The 18725-nt window shown below is 43.6% G+C and overlaps 1 protein-coding gene across 2 annotated transcripts in view; it reads left to right on the forward strand.

Moving 5' to 3' along the window:
• The first annotated feature begins 6752 nt into the window (after nt 1–6752).
• Nucleotides 6753–18725, forward strand: part of PDGFD (platelet derived growth factor D) — a 192744-nt gene continuing 180771 nt past the window's right edge. Inside the window, exon 1 of one of the 2 annotated variants that reach the window (XM_066586335.1) lies at nt 6753–7456. In XM_066586335.1, coding sequence (XP_066442432.1) covers nt 7345–7456 — 112 coding nt within the window. In that variant the 5' untranslated portion in view covers nt 6753–7344. The remainder of the gene's footprint in view (nt 7457–18725) is intronic. The other variant, XM_066586327.1, reaches the window with a different exon arrangement.

The following is an 18725-nucleotide window of genomic DNA, read 5'->3' on the forward strand; positions in this document are numbered from 1 at the left end:
GCGAATGCACTATTTAGTAATATCCAGGACAGGACTGCACTCATTGCTCTTGTGCTGCCTCCATCTACTTGATCACAGTCACAGAGGTTTTATGTATATATGTATATATGTATATGTATATATATATATATATATATATCCACCCATGAACACTACTCCTCAAGATATTTTTTAGTTACCACTGTCATGGGCGGAGGTGCAACTAGAAGCCCAACTTGGGCCCACACTACAGCTGTGTTCTTCATACCCCGCTTGGATCGCTCAGATGTATAAAAGCCGGGTGCTCCAAGCAGAGAGCAGCTGGATGAAGAAAACAAGCGGCGCTGCTTGTCCTCTGCATTCCCCACGTGTACAAAATGTTGAACATGCTTTTTATTTTGTAGTGGCAAAAGTGGCACCAATTAAAACTACAGCTCGCCACGCAAAAAAGAAGCCCTTATACGGCCGCGTCGACGGAAAAATAAAAAAGTTATGGCTTTTGAAAAATGGAGATGGAAAAATACCAAAAATCGCTCGGTCCTCAACGCCAAAATAGGCCGTGTCATTAAGGGGTTAAGCTTAGCTTATAGAGTAAAAAGTAGGTGATTGATTTCCTTTAAGAATATCTAGAACTTTAACTTCAAAGTGATTGACCAATATTACAGATATAGCAAACATTAACTTGACATTTAATGCGTTATGGTAACTCAACTAAAATGTACTACAATGCTGTAAATAGAGTTACCGTGATGTACCGGTCATGTTAAAGATCGCTACATCTGTATATTGAGCTCGGGACTTTTGCCGCCATCACTCATCCTATGGTGTAATCCCCAAGGAGTGTGGGGTAACTGAAACCCTAATAGAGGCCATATTATTTGATTCTAAGGATTGAGAGAACTCATGATTTGTTTACCTTGCTAATAACGACATAGGACTTATTCATGCGGAATACCATGGTCCTGTTGCGCTTGCATTTATATAGGGGTCCTAGTGCTGTCACTGGTATGCAGGTCCTTTGGCAGGCACTGTATGTGGGGGTCCTACTGTGGTTACTGTTATGAAAGTCCTCTGGCTATTACTATTATGGAGGCCTTATGTCCAGGACTGTAATTGGGGGTGCTATTGTTATTACTGTTATGAAGGTCCTGTGGCTTGTATTACCTTCTGCTCACCGCTCTGTATAACCTCTATGTACACATCAATGCTGGGTATCAGATTTATTTAAAAAGTTTAGGTGTGGAGCTTTTAGTAATATGCCAGGATCATGGACCGCTGTTCGTAGTTGGTAAACCAGGGTCTTCTGCCTAGTATGCGCTTTTTTCCAACGGGTAGAACAGAGGTGTAACTTGAAGCTCCCGGGCCCCGATGCAAAACCTGTAACAGGTCCCCAACTATAATGGTTTATTCATAGTACTGGGCTCCCTATATGGAGAAGAGAGGCCTTATGGGCCCCCTAAGGCTCCTGGGCTGGGTGCAACTGCATCCCCTGCATCCTCTATAGTTATGCCCATGGGTAGAATATTGGAGTGTTATAGTCAGTGTAGTGGGTAAATACTTCTAAACTAAGAACCCCATTGTACATGCCTGCAGGACAGGACTTGTATCATAAGAAAATAACAAAATATTACAATCGGGTTTTATATTAAACATTTTTATTTTTTTCCCATTTTCTGGTGTTTGGCAGTAACTCCATGCACCAGATTGAAGCCTATGCCAGCTCCAAGCTAGCATAAGCCTCTGCTATAATGTAGGCCAGTTTCTCATGTAACATTGTACTAAATGAGTGGACACACCCTCTAAAGATAAGCCACGCCCACTTTCCCAAAAAGTGTAAAAGCCTGAAAAGTCGTGACTGTAATACAAAATTAACAGATATGCCGTATTATTTCCTGTGTGCACGTGCAATGTGATGACATTCTTGATAAAAGTTACTCAGGGGAAATGTTTTCTCTTTTCCCTGTGTTGCAATTGTGATATAAAGCCTTCTAGGGAAAATTACATATTTAGTGATCGTTATGCGGATGACAAAGCTGCTCGCCATCATCCCACCTGACATCCGCTGTGCTGGGCTGAATTCTCCATGAGACTGGAATCCGCTATTTCTATTCATTCCCATGACACAAACTTTGAGGATATCCAAAGAATTAATTTTTCCAGGGTCAAAGTGGGACAGAGGGGTGTGGTTAGGGGCGGGGCTTATCACAATGTATGATTTTACTTCCGGCGTTATAAAAAGTACAGAGCTGCTTCATAAATGACAGGGAGCAAATTCTGCAGCATTTCTGCATCCAAAAAATAGTCAAAATCTGTACCATTGGTGTGGATTTTGGCTGGTAATCAGTCGCGTACCCGCAGCTGATTTCATACCCTGTGGCGCTGCCCTTCACCTCCACTGAAGGTTTCCAGCTGTCAGCGCTCCTTGGCTTCTTGTTTCTAGCGGCCTGTAGTGGTCTTACCTGACCAGCATCACCTGACCAGCGGAGCCACACCTGACCAGGCCGCTGGGTAATGAAAGCTGGGGAGCGCCGCATAGTATGAAATCAGCTGCGAGTTCCCGGGTGATTTCCAGTCAAAATCCACACCAATGGTACGGATTTTAACTGTTTTTTGAATGCAGAAATACTGCGGAATTTGCAGTGGAGATTTCTGCTGTGGATATTCTGCAGTATTTCCGCCTTGTGTAAACATTTACGAAATCAGCTGGAGGTATGCTGCTATGTGCAGAGTGGCCTCAGTAGTAATAGTGTCCCCTATATCAAACGCAGTAGTAATTGGCTCCCCTATATCGTCCCTAGTAACAATAGTGTCCCCTACGGTGGCCTCAGTAATAATGGTGACCCCCACAGTGGCACCAGTAAGAATAGTGACCCCCACAGTATCCTCATTAATAAAAGTGATCCCCACAGTGGCCACAGTAATAATAGTGACCCCCACAGTTACCTTAGTAGTAATAGTGACCCCCCACAGTGGCGCCAGTAGTAATAGTGCCCCCCCACAGTAGCTCCAGTAGTAATATTGACCCACACAGTAGCCCCAGTAGTAATAGTGACCCCCACAGTAGCCTCAGTAGTAGTAGTGACTCCCACAGTAGCCTCAGTAGTAATAGTGACCCCCCACAGTGGTGCCAGTAGTTATGGTGACCCCCCACAGTGCCCTCAGTATTAATAGTGACTCCCACAGTTGCCTTAGTAGTAATAGTGACCCCCACAGTGCCCTCAGTAGTAATAGTGACTACCCACAATGCCCTTAGTAGTAATAGTTACCCCCACAGTGGCTGCAGAGATAATACTATTACTACTGGGGCTGATATAGGGGACACTATTACTAATAGTGTCCCCTATATCAACCCCAGTAGTAATAGTGACCCCCACAGTAGCCCCAGTAATTATAGACCCCCCCCCCCGAAACCCATATATTTACCTTTCTCCAGTCCTTCTGAGCGCCACTGCTGCCGACGGAAGTCTGTGTGCTCACAGCAGCACCTCCTTCCCTGACCTCTTCTTCTGTGGAACTGTGGAAGTTCCCGGATGCACACGCTGCCGTCTGTGTGTACATCTAGCCAGGTTGTGAAGTTCGGGTGAATTAACCCTTTCCAATCCACTGTCTGACGTCGGAAGACATTATGATTTAAGGCTGTACAGCGCCGATGTTGGAAGACGTCCGTCGGGGTTCTCTTACTGTATATTGCCAGCCTCTCTGCTGTCGGAGCCTATCCAATGTGTCACCTCATGCAGTACTGGCTTTAGCCAGCAGATAGTGCTGTTGTATAACGGTAGAAAAAGAGTAAGTACCCTAGGAAAACCAGAATACAAATTGGTTTGGAAAGGGTTAAGGGCCACTATAGGACAGTGCTGTAGGGGAGGCCATGTCAGAGGGGGTCAGTCACATTTTTGTTATTCCCAGGAAGGAGAATATGGGAGATTAAGACAAAATTCAGGAGGTATATTGCAGACAGAATGTGCAGCTCCATAGTGTGCCAGAAAGAGGGACCAACTGAAGGGGTCAAATAGATCTGTTTAAGGTATTACAAGAATATCCAGAAGTGGGTCAGTGATAGGAGGGAGGTATCATGATGGGAATCTGCTGAGGGGGCCTCATGATTTGGGGACATATTGCCATCAGTGAGGAGAAGCAGAGAGAGGGATAGCAAATGTGAATAGAACATGTGTAACTCATGTCTTCAAGTCACTTATTGAAGATGGTCATAGTAAGTGGCTGCCATTTTACATTTTGGTTTAGGGCCCAATGGCTTCTTGTTGTAGCCATGTCCCTGCAGATTTCCTTCAAAAGTCTAAATGTGAGTTATGCCTATATAGAACACATTGTACTAATATTAACCTCTTCCCAAACAAGGTGGACATGTGTATCATCATTGATTGTGCAGGCAGTAACAGCTGTATCTGCAATATCAAGAGTGTGGCTAACCTGGTGAAGAACAGATTAGTCAGTAACCAGGCTTTGTGTGCCTTTATGAACAAAGCGCCTGTGAAACTCGCATTTCCAATATCATTTCTTTAATTGAAACACTTTTTGCTAATTAGCTCTTAGAGAAGTCAGCAACCTAGAGGTTCACTTGCTTTTTCTCCCTGTACTGTGGATGATTACTCAATGTTCTCAATAAAAGACATTAAGGGTACAACTGCTTATGTGTTATTAGTTAATTGTGTGTCGGGACTTGGATAAAAATCAGAACACATTTTATTAATCTATGCAGATAGCCAGGTACTGTACGGGTTCACTTACTTTTTTGACAACTGAAGCTATAGCAAGTGTAGAGATAGATGTCACACTCATGCCCTTCTGCCATATATTAAAAATGTTACATGATAGTTGAGGAGACTTGTTACAGATGCTGCACTGATGTCCAGGTGCTTCAGGTTATGCTTTTGCAAACACATGTAGCTTTCTCATTGCTCTCATGTCTTGCTTTAACACGGTTACTTATATTTCTAACACTTCTCTATATAATTGAAAATCCCCTCTATCCATCAGTGGCCCATGAGGCCAGTGCATGGGGATCAACATTTTTTAGCAGGGGCACACATGGGAGGATGGAGGGCAGGTGGGGCATGTGCCCAGGGTGCAATTACAGAGACCAGGGAGCAAAGCCCCACCAATTTAGAAGTTAGCTGAACACACACAACACCTCTGTAAGTAGCAACCAATTGACAGAAGTGCTTTGCATGCTGGGCAGGGAGCAGCCGCATCTTACTATACTGTCCCGGTTCAGCCTCTGTGACAGCTGAGCCTCCTCACCCCATTACTATCTGTAGCAGTTGGAATTACATTAATGATGCTCTCACATAGGTCCTGGTCTCTATCATCGCATTGTCACTGGATGCAGCTTCTGTCCTTTGCTGTTGTTTCTAGTGCCTCAAAGCAGGTAGGACCAGAGAACAGGTGAAAGAGGATTGAAGATACACATAGTGCTGGGTGGTGCAAAGAGAGAAACCAGGAGCTATGTGAGATAGCATCATCAGTATTATTCATAGAGAGTATCGAAGGGTGGAGGGAGCACTAGTACTGTAGGGGGCCCCATGGGTAGCATTACTACTACTGGGGGAAATAAGGCGAGCACTATTACTACTAGGAACCACATGGGGAGCACTGTTATTACTTTGGGGGGCTACATGGGCTATTACTATTGGAGCCACAAAGGGAACACTATTGCTTCTGGGGGCTTCATGGGAGGCACTATTACTAATTGGGGCTACAAAGGGAGCAGTATTACTGTGGGGGGCGAAAAGATGACTAGACACCAAACTAAATAATTATATCTTAAATCTTAAATCTTCAATATTTTCTATCTAAATTTCTTTCTTCTATCTATCTCTCCTATCTATCTATCTATCTATCTATCTATCTATCTATCTATCTATCTATCTATCAATCTATCTATCTCATATCTATATCTATCGCTCTCATATCTATCTCTCTCATATCTATCTATCTATCTCATATCTATCTCATGTCTATCTATCTATCTATTTATCTCATATCTATCTATCTATCTCATATCTATCTATCTCTCTCTCTCTCTCTCTCTCTCTCATATCTATCTATATATCTCATATCTATCTATCTCATATCTATCTACCTATCTATCCACCTATCCATCCATCCCATTACATCTAGCTATCATTACTTTTCTTTCTTTCTTACTTTCTGTCTTTTTCTCTTTCTTTCCTTCTTTCTTTTTTTTCCTCTTTCTTTCCTTCTTTCTTTCTTTCTTTCTTTCTTTCTTTCTTTCTTTCTGTCTGTCTGTCTTGTTTATTTTTAGCCATATAAACCTTTACTGAAAATCACTTCGTTTCTTCACTATTAGATCACAACTACAATACTTATATCTTAAATCTTCAATATTTTGTATTCTAAATTCTCTTCTCCTATCTATCTATCTATCTCATATCTATCTATCTCATATCTGTCAATCTATCTATCTATCCATCTATCTCATATCTATCTATCTATCCATCTATCTCATATCTATCTGTCTATCCAGCCTTTAATCTAATATTTTCTTTCTTTCTTTCTTTCTTTCTTTCTTTCTTTCTTTCTTTCTTTCTTTCTTTCTTTCTTTCATTCTTTCCTTCTTTCTGTCTTGTTTATTCTTTAGCCATATAAACTTTTACTTATAATCACTTCTTGTTTCTTCCCTATTAGATGACAACTACAATATTTCCGGAGTTTCTGCCACAACTGGAACATTAAACCTCCTCCGAGATGCGTCTGTCCCCAGCATTCAGTACAACACCTCTGTATTCACATTACATCTTGCAGTGATGCTAAGTATGTACTGAATAGTGAAGTGTGGGAGTTGGAGAACAGGGGGGTCAGGAGATTATTTCCCCTGCACTCCTTGGCTTGCCTTTGATTTAGTAGTTCGGGGAATGTGTTCCCTGTAGTTAGTTGTGAGCAGCCCCTGGCTTTTTTCCTGTTGTTCTCAGCAGTCAGAGTCCTGTTTCCTTCAAGTCTCTCACACACAGCAGCATTTATCCTCATCTGAGAGCACACACTAAATCCAGCTATGTGCTGGTTCTGCAGAAATGCATGCTGCACAGGGGGAGCTTCTCAAACTCTACTAGATAGCAGCTGCAGAAGAGGTCCTGCAATTTACAGCCTCCTTCTCCACTAAGCACACAAGGCTCCTTTTGCAAGGACAACTTGCTGCAATATACAAGAAGCATTTTGGAATCTTGCCTTCCTCCTTAAGGCAACTGCAGCAGTCCAACCTGTTACAGCCAGCAGCACATTTCCTTGAGGGTTTTCTGAAGACTGCTCTTGGATAAAGACATTTTGGAAGTTCTACCTGCAGAAGGCATCCCTTGATTCATCCCTACTGAGCATTGCACATTATTCCCAATGAGGTTTCCATTGCTTTTCAGTATAATCTTTGCAAACTTCTGCAGTCAAGGAACTTTATCCCAAACTGGAAACCTGAAAACAATAAGAGCCTCCAACTTTAGGAGAGATGGTAGGTGTCTTTGTGAAGTCTTTGTATTGCTTGGTTTCTTGGGAACTTAAGGGTCCTCCTGGTACTGCTGAGTAATTTAAGGAATAGTTGGGCAAGTGATTAAGATGTCAGATTGCTCCACAGATTTACTGCTCAGATGGAGATCTGCTTAGTTTCCTTCTGTGTTTTCACTTATCAGTAAATGTGCAATTTCCAAGTTATTCCTTAAGAGTTTCTAAGTTTATACCGAGCTCGTCTTGTGAACATTCCAGAATGCGTTACTTTGTATCTTTTGTGTACAGATAGGCAGCACATTGTGGGGTTCATGGACTAATAGAATAATTTGTAACAGAAATATTTGACCCCAGTGATACCAGAGCGGATTGCATGAAAGGTCTAGGCCAGTGGCTTCCAACCTGTGGCTTTCCAGCTATGGTGAAGCTAAAGGAACTACAACTCCTAATGTGCCCTGACAGCTGGAAGTTGTAGCCTCCCCATGGTTGGAGAACCGCAGGTTGAAGACTATTGATCTAGGTCATATTGGTGCTTTGTATTCTTTTGTAAGTGGAGTAATATACTTGTTGCAAAAGTTCACCTGGCTATTCAAACTCCATAAAATAGGTAAAATTTTAAAAGGGGTTGTAGTAGGATCACAATTTATCCCCTATCCACCAGATAGATATGGGATAACTAGATGATCAGTGGGCAGTCACACCATTGAAACTCCCACCGAACTGGGGTCCATTCTCCCCCATCGTCCTCACTGCAGGGTTACTGGACCTCCCATAGTGAGGAGGAGACTGAATGGAGCGCTGGACACTCAAGCGCACTGATGCTCCATTCACTTTCAATGGGAGATAGTTGGCTTCAAGCGCTCGGTTAATTTCATCATTCCCATTTAAGTGAATGGAGTGCTGACCATGCATGCTTGGCCAGAACTCCATTCATTATGACATCACTGCATGGAGAGAAGTGACTCCGCAGTGACAGGCAAAGAGGAACATGGGATCCCCGTTCTGTAGAGAAAACTTGCGATCCTGATACAATCCCTTTATGTTTTCTGTAATGTGCCGACAAAATAGAGCAATGCATTGGACGCATGCCAAAAGTGCAATATGTTAAAAAAAAATCACATTTTGTGATATCAAGATTAGGATGAGTGGCGCCAAACTCCGCTCTGCTTTATCTGATGACTTCACTTTACTGGTGCAGTGGTTGTTGATATATCTCATATGTACCCCAAAGTTCTCAAGCTTTATGCCGCAACAATCCATTATTTTGGCGTGGTTAGTAAGATCAAGTAAGGCTTTGTTCACATCTGCATTCAGGGTTTCCTTTTCCGTCATAGAAGCAGGATAATGGAATCCCTGCCAGAAAAGAACCTATCCTATGATGGAACAGAATGTATCACCTTGATTATAATGGGGTCTGTCCCGCTTTCACCATGTCCTCCGGCATTGTCTTGGACAAAATAGCCAAAATTCTGCACTATTCCGTCCAGGATTTTGGGACAAATCTGTTTTGGAGGCTTCAAATGGGGCTTTAACACAGATGTGATTAGAGCTTAAGGCACAGGTCTTGGGGTCCCAGAACTCTCAAAATACCAGAACCCCTAACCGAATCCTATAATGTACTCATTCGAAAAATGACCAAGACTCTGATCACATTGGCTTCTTGGCTCTGTGCCATCCGGTTGCCACTGGTTGTGGAAGTAGCCTATTTTACCAGATGATACCCATTTTAAGTCAACTGGATCCATTAGAATCTGTTCCAAAATGGATCTATCCTATATATAATGCATACAACAAAGAGTCAATAAGATTGTTTACTCCACTTTAGGTGCTGCCCAAAATATTGTGCCACCCTAGTATGATGGTTGATGAGCGCAGAGTGATAACCTTTGATTAATAAGTCACAGAAGCACTATGGAAATTGTGTAAAGAAAGAAGAAACAGTTGGAAAAATGTTAGCTATGCGAGGGGGGAAACAGAAAAGCACATGGCGATCAGATTTCACAAGTTGCCAGGTACTGCATATGTGCTAGAAAGTTTTGACTCTGCCAGAAAAGTCTTGAAACTCTGCCCTGATTTTTCATCTGAGTCTGTAATTTGTAAATGTTAATATGTTGTACTGAGATAACGTATCTTGTGTTCCAGCTCAGTTTATTACCAACAAGAATAAGTACTTAACCTTACTGAATTATTGGGAAGTTTTGCCAAGAGAATGCAGTCATGTACTACGTGCACTCAAGTTTGTGTTCCCATAATAATATTACAAACTCAGAAAGGATGACAGAGAGAAAGAAGAAAGAAAGATATAAACAATATGAAAAGATAGCTAACTAGAGAGACACATAGAAATGAATAGATAGATAGGAGAAAGAAAGAGAAAAAAAGAAACATATAAACAAAAGGTATGAAAAGATAGTTAAATGGAAAGAAAGAATAAAAGAAACAAACAAACAAAAAAGAAAAAAAGGTTGGATAGATAATGAGATGATGGGTGGCTAATAATCATCTTTACTTGTATAGCGCTAACATATTCTGCAGCGCTCAAAAAACAGGGGAGAACAGATACAAAACCACGGTTACATGTAGTAATGAATTGATGGAAACAGTAGGGGTGCGGGTCCTGCTCCAACGAGCGTACATACTACAGATAATGGGGTGTTACAGAAGGTAAAGGGGCTGGAGATGTGCATGGTATGGCGTGGTGGAGAGTGGTGGATGCTAAACACATAGACAATGGTCAAATGGAGCCATATAGTGGCTGAATCGGTATGACTGCAGAAGGGTTGTTGATGGCGGCTAGCAGGGACTGCAGTCAGTAGGAGAGAGAGCATGTTATCAGGGGAGTAAGGAGGGGTTTGGTTTAGGAGATGTGGTATACCTCCCTGAAGAGGTGCATTTTTAGGGCACGCCTGAAGTTGTGTGTGTCGGGGATTGCCCGGATAGTTTGGGGTGGCGCGTTCTAGAGGACTGGTGCTGCTCTGGAGAAGTCTTGGAGGCAGGAATGAAAGGTTCGGGTAAAGAGGCGCTTAATCTGATTTCATTAGCGGAGCGGAGGGCCCGGGCTGGGTGGTGCACTGGGAAGAAGGAAGCAATGTAGGGCAGCACGGCGCTATGGAGAGTTTTGTGGATGAAAGTAAAGAGTTTAAATTGTATTCTGTAGCCAGGCAGCCATTGCAGTGACTGGCACAGGGCAGAGGCATCCGAGTAGCCGCTGGGCAGGAAGATGAGCCTGGCTGACGCATTCAGGATGGATTGGAGAGGGTAGAGTCTGGTGCAGGGGAGGCCGATCAGCAGCGAGTTGCAATAATCGAGCCGAGAATGGAAGAGGGCAACGGTGAGCGTTTTTAGTGTGTCCATGGTGAGATAGATAGATAGATATGAGATGGATAGATAGATAGATAGATAGATAGATAGATAGATAGATAGATCTCCACAAAATGTCTGTAGAAAGAAAGGTGTTAAAATTTATTTTGTAGAAAAACTCTAAAGCCCCTGATTCCATAAAGTTTTTGGATGTTACAGAATCATAGTCATTATCTCCACATGGGGAAGAATCCGCCACAGAGCACCCTCTTCCCTGGGATGGTCATCCAGACACAACGCCATAGCTTAACCAAAATGTCACCGAAGTGTAACTCTAGGTATCTCTAGCTCCACTATGTTCAATGTTAATGAGTCTACAAGAAAGAAAGAAGTAAGGGCTCATGCCCACGAATGTCGCGGGATAGGCTTTCAGATTTACGCCGCAGGAGTATCCCGTTTAAAAACAAAAAGTGCCTACTGGTGATCACGAATTTCCACGATCTCTATTAATGCTATATTAATGGAGACCCCCGCGGCTAATAGAACAAGCCATGATTTATTTCCCGCTGCGGAAATCTGCAATAGAATTTCACATGTGAGCATTAGGTTCATGCGTGGATTTCCGCAACGGGAAACGCGGTAGAATTTCGTTCGCGGGCATTCACCCTAAACTGGAGATTTTCGCGTGGTAACCACCTGGACCATCTTGACATTGTGAAAGTAAAGTAGAATTCTAAAATGGAACAGAAAATAACACAATCTTAACCCTTTCCAATCCAATTTTGGATTCAGGGTTTCCTAAAAGGCTTTCTCTTTTTGCTGTTATACAACAGTGCCATCTGCTGGCTAAAGCCAGTGTGTGTGCACCAGAAAGGCTCTGACAGCTGAGTGGCTGGCAATAGATGGTAAGAATACCCTGTTGGACATCTTCTGACATTGGAGCTGTACAAGCTTCAATCAGAATGCAGGAAGACGTCAGACAGTGGATTGGAAAGAGTTAAACGAGTAGTTTAGGATTATAAAAACATAGCGGCTTTCTTCTGTAAACAGCAATTCACAGTTCTAGTCTAGGGGTTGTGACTGGTATTGCAGCTCCATTAAAATCAATAAGGCTGAACTGTAATACCAGGCACAACCTATAAACTGCCACGGAGCTGTTGTCGGAAGAAGGCGGCCATACTGTATTTTTCTAATCATGGGTAAACCACTTGAATAGAAATTCTTTGACGGGACCTAAAACGAGAGATTGGTGCATGAAAACGTACCAATGTGTTTGCAGTTCCCAGCTTTCGACACACTTTTGATTATCCCAGAGGGCCTATTAAAGGGGTCTGTTCCTTTATACAATAGGTGATATTAAATAAAAAAAGCAATAATTAAAAACCTGCTTTATATGATTGTTCAGGTTCCTATTGTCTAATAATACATTATGCTTAAAGATTAGAAGCCGTTAATGAGATGAACGCCATAGCAGTGGGCATCTGGAAGGGGGTAAATACTTTTACAAGCATTGTAAATGTAATTAATAGACAAGATGTTTCTTTGGTATGCAGTTCTATACTAGGGTTGTGTTTTTATTCTGAGCAGCTGGCCTCAAAACATAAAAATTTGAGAAAACCCAAGAACATATCAATTTTCAATGTATTTTCCCTACGGCTGCAATCAGACAGGTGCAGGGTCCATGCATTGCTCTTGGTAGTTCTAATATAGTGCCATTTGTGTTACCGCTTCTCGAAAATTTCCAGTTCCAAGTATCTAGTTTTGCGGAAACTTTTATTGTGCATTTTATACTTTTATGTTATATTAGTAAATCCTGTGAATTAAAGGGGATGTGCCAAGAGTATAACCCTTCTTCATATGCCCTAATCTGGCATAGGAATGTCGTAGAGTGGGGTTCCTTGTTCAGGACCCCCCTCTATGATCTGCAGCGAGGCTCCAGTTCTTGCACTTCTTTGTGTGTCCTTGGATTACAGGTTGGACATTCGTCTGAATGGCCATCTTGTAATATCAAATATCCCCTGCAAAGGTCAATATAACGGCTCGTCACACAGGCATATGCATTTTTGCGCATGCCTCAGTGTAACGTGTTTGCGCCCTGAATGAGGCTTTTATACGCTTGTGTCAGCATATTCTACTGTACTTTTTGTGCACACAAAAAACATGCAACCACCGACCCATCCATTGACATGGCTAATTAGCCTGATGAGTTCCAGATGTCTTCTTTTTGCAGTGGAATTAGGGCTTAAACAGATGGGCGTGTTTTAGCCCCGTTATGGAAATCACGACCGCATAACTGGATGAAACGAAACCGTTGATTTTAGTGGTTCCGTTTCGATTATCGGGATTCTCGCACATTAATACCACATGCGAGGAAGATAGGGCAGCACCTATCTTACCGCTTTTTTTTTTCAAACACACGTGCTCCAGCATGGAATTTGAATAGTCCAAAAAAAAGGTTCATGTGATAAGACGCTCCACAGAGGGGAGCGTATTAGCACATGTGTCGATCTGTTTTTGCCCTTATAGCTGTTTTTCGGGCATCTGCTTGCGTATTGCGGCGCGCATATTTGTGCACCCCTGATAGACTGCTAAGAGGACTTTTGGTATACAAATGCAAACAAAGGTGGAGCGTGCAACTTTTTTTTGCGCCTGCAAAATACGCTTGCAGAATACTGAAATGCATACAAACCCATTGTTGTGTTTATGTGACGAAGAAGATGGTCCGGACGGTAGATATGGAAATTATAAAGATAGTATTAATAAAGTCACACGTCAAACAAGGTTGACCCAATAGTTTAAGGCTGTATTGAGCAGAGAGGCCTTATGGGCCCCCCAAGGCTCCTGGGCCGGGTGCAACAGCATCCCCTGTAGTTATGCCCCTGACAGGGTCGGACTAAGACAACCAAGGCCACCAGTGCAAGGAGGGTATTTGGGTCCATGCTGTTAATATCTCATCAAAAAGTACCTCCTTTAACCCTTTTCAATCCAATTTTGGATACAGGGTTTCCTAGGGCGCTTTCTCTTTTTGCCATTATACAATGGCGCAATCTGCTGGCTAGAGCCAGTACTGCAGTATGTGACATGCTGGAGAGGCCCCCCGACAACAGACCAGCCAGTAATCTACAGTAAGAATACCCCGTCGGACGTCTTCTGACATCGGAGCTGTATAGCTTTCAATCAGAATGTCTTTAGACGTCAGACAGTGGATTGGAAAGGGTTAACATAACAATCCACCAGAAATTGTGAGCTACAGTATGAAATTCATTAGCCTAGTTTCTTATTTTCATCATATCCCCTCTGCTTAAAAAAACAACCCTGGACCCGACTGATGCTGCCAACTACCGACCCGTCTCAAACCTCCCCTTCATCTCCAAATTACTGGAACGCCTGGTCTACTCCCGCTTTACACGCTTTCTCTCTGACAACTCGCTCCTCGACCCCCTCCAGTCTGGTTTCTGCTCTCCACTCGACCGAAATTTCCCTCACAAAAGTAGCAAATGACCTGATGACTGCAAAGTCGAGAGGTGACTACACCCTACTAATCCTCCTTGACCTGTCTGCTGCATTTGACACTGTCGACCATAACCTCCTTCTCACTATGCTCCACTTTATTGGTCTAAAGGACACTGCTCTCTCCTGGTTCTCCTCCTACCTCTCTGACCGCTCTTTCAGTGTTTCCTTTGCTGGTTCTATCTCCGCTCCACTTCCTCTCGCTATTGGGGTACCCCAGGGCTCGCTCCTTGGTCCCCCCCTTCTTCTCTCTATTTATACTACCCCAATTGGACAAACCATCCACAAATTCGGCTTCAAATACCATCTATACGCTGACAACACCCAACTATACACCTCATATTGTGAGATCTCTGAACCATTCCTCCAAATTATCACCGACTATCTGTCCGCTGTCTCTAACACTATGCCCTCCCTTTTTCTTCGGGGCAACCTCTCTTCATACAGTGCAGGCGTCAGCTGTTTGTTACAGCTGACACCCGCGGGCAATAGCCGTGATCGGCCGTTCGGCCCCCCCATGGTGAGATCGGGGGAGCCGTGCAGGTGTCATGGCAGCTGGGGGCCTTGTGAAAGGTCCCAGGGCTGCCTTACCAGACTGCCTATCAAGCCTTCCCGGTGGGGTGGCTTGATGGACTGCCTGCTACAGCATTACGTCATACTGCAGGAGCGATCAAAGCATCGCTGGTTGTAGTCCCCCAGGGGGACTTTAAAGTAAAGTAAAAAAAAAATCAATAAAGTTTTTTCAAAAAAAAAGTTATAAAAGTTTAATTACCCCCCTTTTGCCATATCTATTATTAAAAAATCTAAATCATAAAATAAAAATATGTATTTGATATCGCCGCGTCCGTAAAAGTCCGATCTATCAAAGTAGTGCATTATTTTTCCCGCACGGTGAACGTTGTCCAAAAAAAAGAACGCCAGAAATGCATTTTTTTTAGTTACCCTGTCTCCCAGATAAAACGCAATAAAAAGCGATCAAAAAATCGTATGTATTCCAAATTAGTACTATCAGAAACTACAGAACATCCCTCAAAAAATGAGCCCTTACTCAACTGCGTCAACGGAAAAATAAAAAAGTTATTGCGCACATAAGATGACCGCAGAAAATAATTGAAAAAAATTAAATGTCTTTGAAAAAAAAAACAAAGTAGTACAGTGAAAAAAAACTATACAAGTTTGGTATCGTAGTAATCGTACCAACCCATAGAATAAGGTTATCATGTCGCTTTTGTTGCCGTTTGTGCGCCGTAGAAACAAGACGCACTGAAAGATGGCTAAATGTCTTTTTTTTGCATTTTACTCCACTTAGAATTTTTTTAAAGGCAACCCCCCCCCCCCCCCCCCCCCGTCCACAAGCGGATTCTCCGCTAGCGGGCGGCAAATTGCACCATGCTGCAAATTGCCACGATTTTCCGCCGTCAGCCTATTTGTCTATCTATCCTGGGCGGCAGCTCCCGCGGCGGAGATTTGCCGTGGGACACCGCAACGCCAGTGGACAGGCTGCCTAATACGCACCTCACATGCTCGCCTCCAGGAGTTCACCAGAGCAGCACCGACCCTATGAAACGCTCCACCCCAAGGCATCCAGACAATCCCTGATGCACGGAACTTCAGGCGTCCCCTTAAGACTCACCTCTTCAAAGAAGCATACAACTCTCCTGACTTGAACTCCCGCCTTCAAATTACGCTTATCATGTACATTCCCTGCCCCTATACCTCCTGTACCATTCCACCCCATCCTGATTGAGCTCCCTCATGCTTCGAAAGCGCTGCGGAATAAGTTGGCGCTATACAAAAAAAGATTATTATTATGGTATGCCCACCAATCAGACATTAATTTCCTATTATTTAAGGAATAAGCCCTTTAAATATGTGCGTCATAGACTCTGCTACATATCATGTGAAAAATACGCTCATGTGAACAATCCCATTGAAATCAGTGGGTACTATTCACTGAAAATTGGGCACACTAAAATTGCGCTCAAATATGCGCATGTGAACAAGTCCTAACTATACAATTGTAATTGGCCCTTTGAAGGCAACTAGAGATGAGCGAGTATACTCGTAAGGCACATTACTCGAGTGAGTAGTGCCTTAGCCGAGTATCTCCCCGCTCGTCTCTAAAGATTCGGGGGCCGGCGTGGCTGACAGGTGAGTTGTGGCGGGGGAGCGGGGGGGGGGGGGGGGAGGGAGAGAGAGATCTCCCGTCCGTTCCTCCCCGCTCTCCCTAGCCGTTCCCCGCCCCCCGCTGGCCCCCGAATCTTTAGAGACGAGCAGGGAGGTACTCAGCTAAGGCACTACTCCCTTGAGTAATGTGCCTTAGCGAGTATACTCACTCATCTCTAAAGGCAACCAATAAGGGTGATGTGGCTCTCAGTGAGAATGAGTTTGACACCCCTGACTTAGACAATACACTATACTTGGTTTATCGCACCAGGACAGTAACATTGTTTAAAAAACATAAAAGTGTATTGTATACAGATAGTAAAATAATATCCGTATACCACAGAGATAACCAGTGAGGCACAATATACCGCAGACTGGTAAAGGTCAGACATGGGAAATAATGTCTACTTTATTCTCATGGGAAAATAGTACAAAAAGTAGCGTTGTTATTTTTCCTGTTTTCCTTCTGCATCTCGCATTACGACAATATCATTAAAGCTCCGGAGCTTCTAATAAGAGGTGGGCGTACAAAGGCGAACAGATGTGCTATAGTCCGAGAAGTTCCTGCCCGATGTCCTGCCTTAGTTACAAGAGGATATCCACCTACGCTGTATCTGCTTTGTGGATGCACAAGACGTTACATAATTGTGACATAATGATTCTCTCTTGCCGGTTCTGGTGATGCACAAATCTGAGGTTGCACTGAGGGGGATCTGGCTCAGGGTTTCACCTGTTATTTGGGATGGTGTTGGTAGCACTCACGTAGGGTCCAGGAGCCGACATGTATGCTTTCAGCGACAAGCTTTAATGAAACATAAAAAGAAAACAGGTAACCAGTTTAAGTCCCGTTGCGGGGCAACTCACGACCGCGTACCGGTCAGCGAATACAGAGGAGCCGTGTTAGTGGTATTGCATTGGAAGTTCAGTACTTCTGTATCAGGTTTCTCCAAAGACCTTACCCGCTCACCAGTAATGTAGTCTCCGGGAACTCTGTGTCACTTCAATGTTGTCGGGCAGAAGAGAGGAGGGGAACAAGAAGGTAGAAGTTTCTGCAATCAGGGGCTAACTATAGAGGGTGCAGGGGACGCGGTTGCACCCGGGCCCAGGAGCCTTAGGGGGCCCATAAGGCCTCTCTTCTCCATATTAGGAGCCCAGTACTATGAATAAAGCATTATAGTTGGGGGCCCTGTTACAGGTTTTGCATTGGGGCCCAGAAGCTTCAAGTTATGTCTCTGTGCAGCATGGTTTAGGTATGGGTACAGGTACAGATGCAGATAGAGGGGGGGCCCGAGCTCACCTTTTGCATCAGGGACCCTGAGCCTTTAGTTACGCCCCTGTATCCAATGCTTGTAGTTAGCTCAAAAACGCTATCTTCTCTCCTTAGGGAGAGCACCTAGACAGTGAATGAGGGGACTCAAAAGGCTATTCATGCTCCTCTGGGTGATATGCAAATAAGGAAGTGCCACCTATTGGAAGGGTTTCTATTGCTTTTAATTCCCAGTCATTTTTACAAGGCTTGTATAGAGAGTCTGACTTTGGCTTGAGGGAATGCTGCCTTCCAATAGGTGGCGCTGTGGAGGTATTATTCCATCTCCCTTTGTATTTAGCTCAACAAACACCCCAATTCGGTCTGCCTGGTCAGATGATCTTCTTCCTACATGCAGAGGCATCTTGTGAAGCGGCCTGAATCATCTTCCTTCTAGGTCTATCTTCTGCCCTCTGATGTTCTGAAATGCCACTATCAACCCATCAGTGCCACTACCACACAATTGCTTAGTTCTGCTACTGTATTTATGTTATGACCTTGCTTCTGGGCCTTTTTTTATGTACTAAGCTTGGTTCTGTTGCTGTATTTATGCATTGAGTTTTGTTCTGGTGCTGTATCTTTGTACTCAGCTTGGTTCTGGTGCTGTAACTTTTCAGAAGCTTGGCCCTGGTGCTGTATTCATTCACTGAGCTGTCCTGGTATGGATATGCTGCTATCTTACTGCTTACAGGCAGAATACAATAAGACTGTCTATCAGTGCAATATATATGTTTTTCTCTTATGACAGGGTGCCAGAAAAATTCAGCAAAGGTTCCTATCTAACTTAGGACCAGCAGTAGCCCTTGGTGCTACATTTTGAAAGGGATTGTCTTCCAGGCATCAGAAAAATGAACATAAAAGGGGTTTTCTGGGGATAGGTCATCAATAGTTGATCGGCTGGGTTCCACTGCTCAGGACCTCAACCGATCAGTTGATTGTGCGGCCACTGACAGCACCGCAAATACACAAGGGTCTAAGTGGAAGCAGATGCTCC

Source organism: Eleutherodactylus coqui, chromosome 1, assembly GCF_035609145.1.
Source record: "Eleutherodactylus coqui strain aEleCoq1 chromosome 1, aEleCoq1.hap1, whole genome shotgun sequence".
Taxonomy (NCBI): Eukaryota; Metazoa; Chordata; class Amphibia; order Anura; family Eleutherodactylidae; genus Eleutherodactylus; species Eleutherodactylus coqui.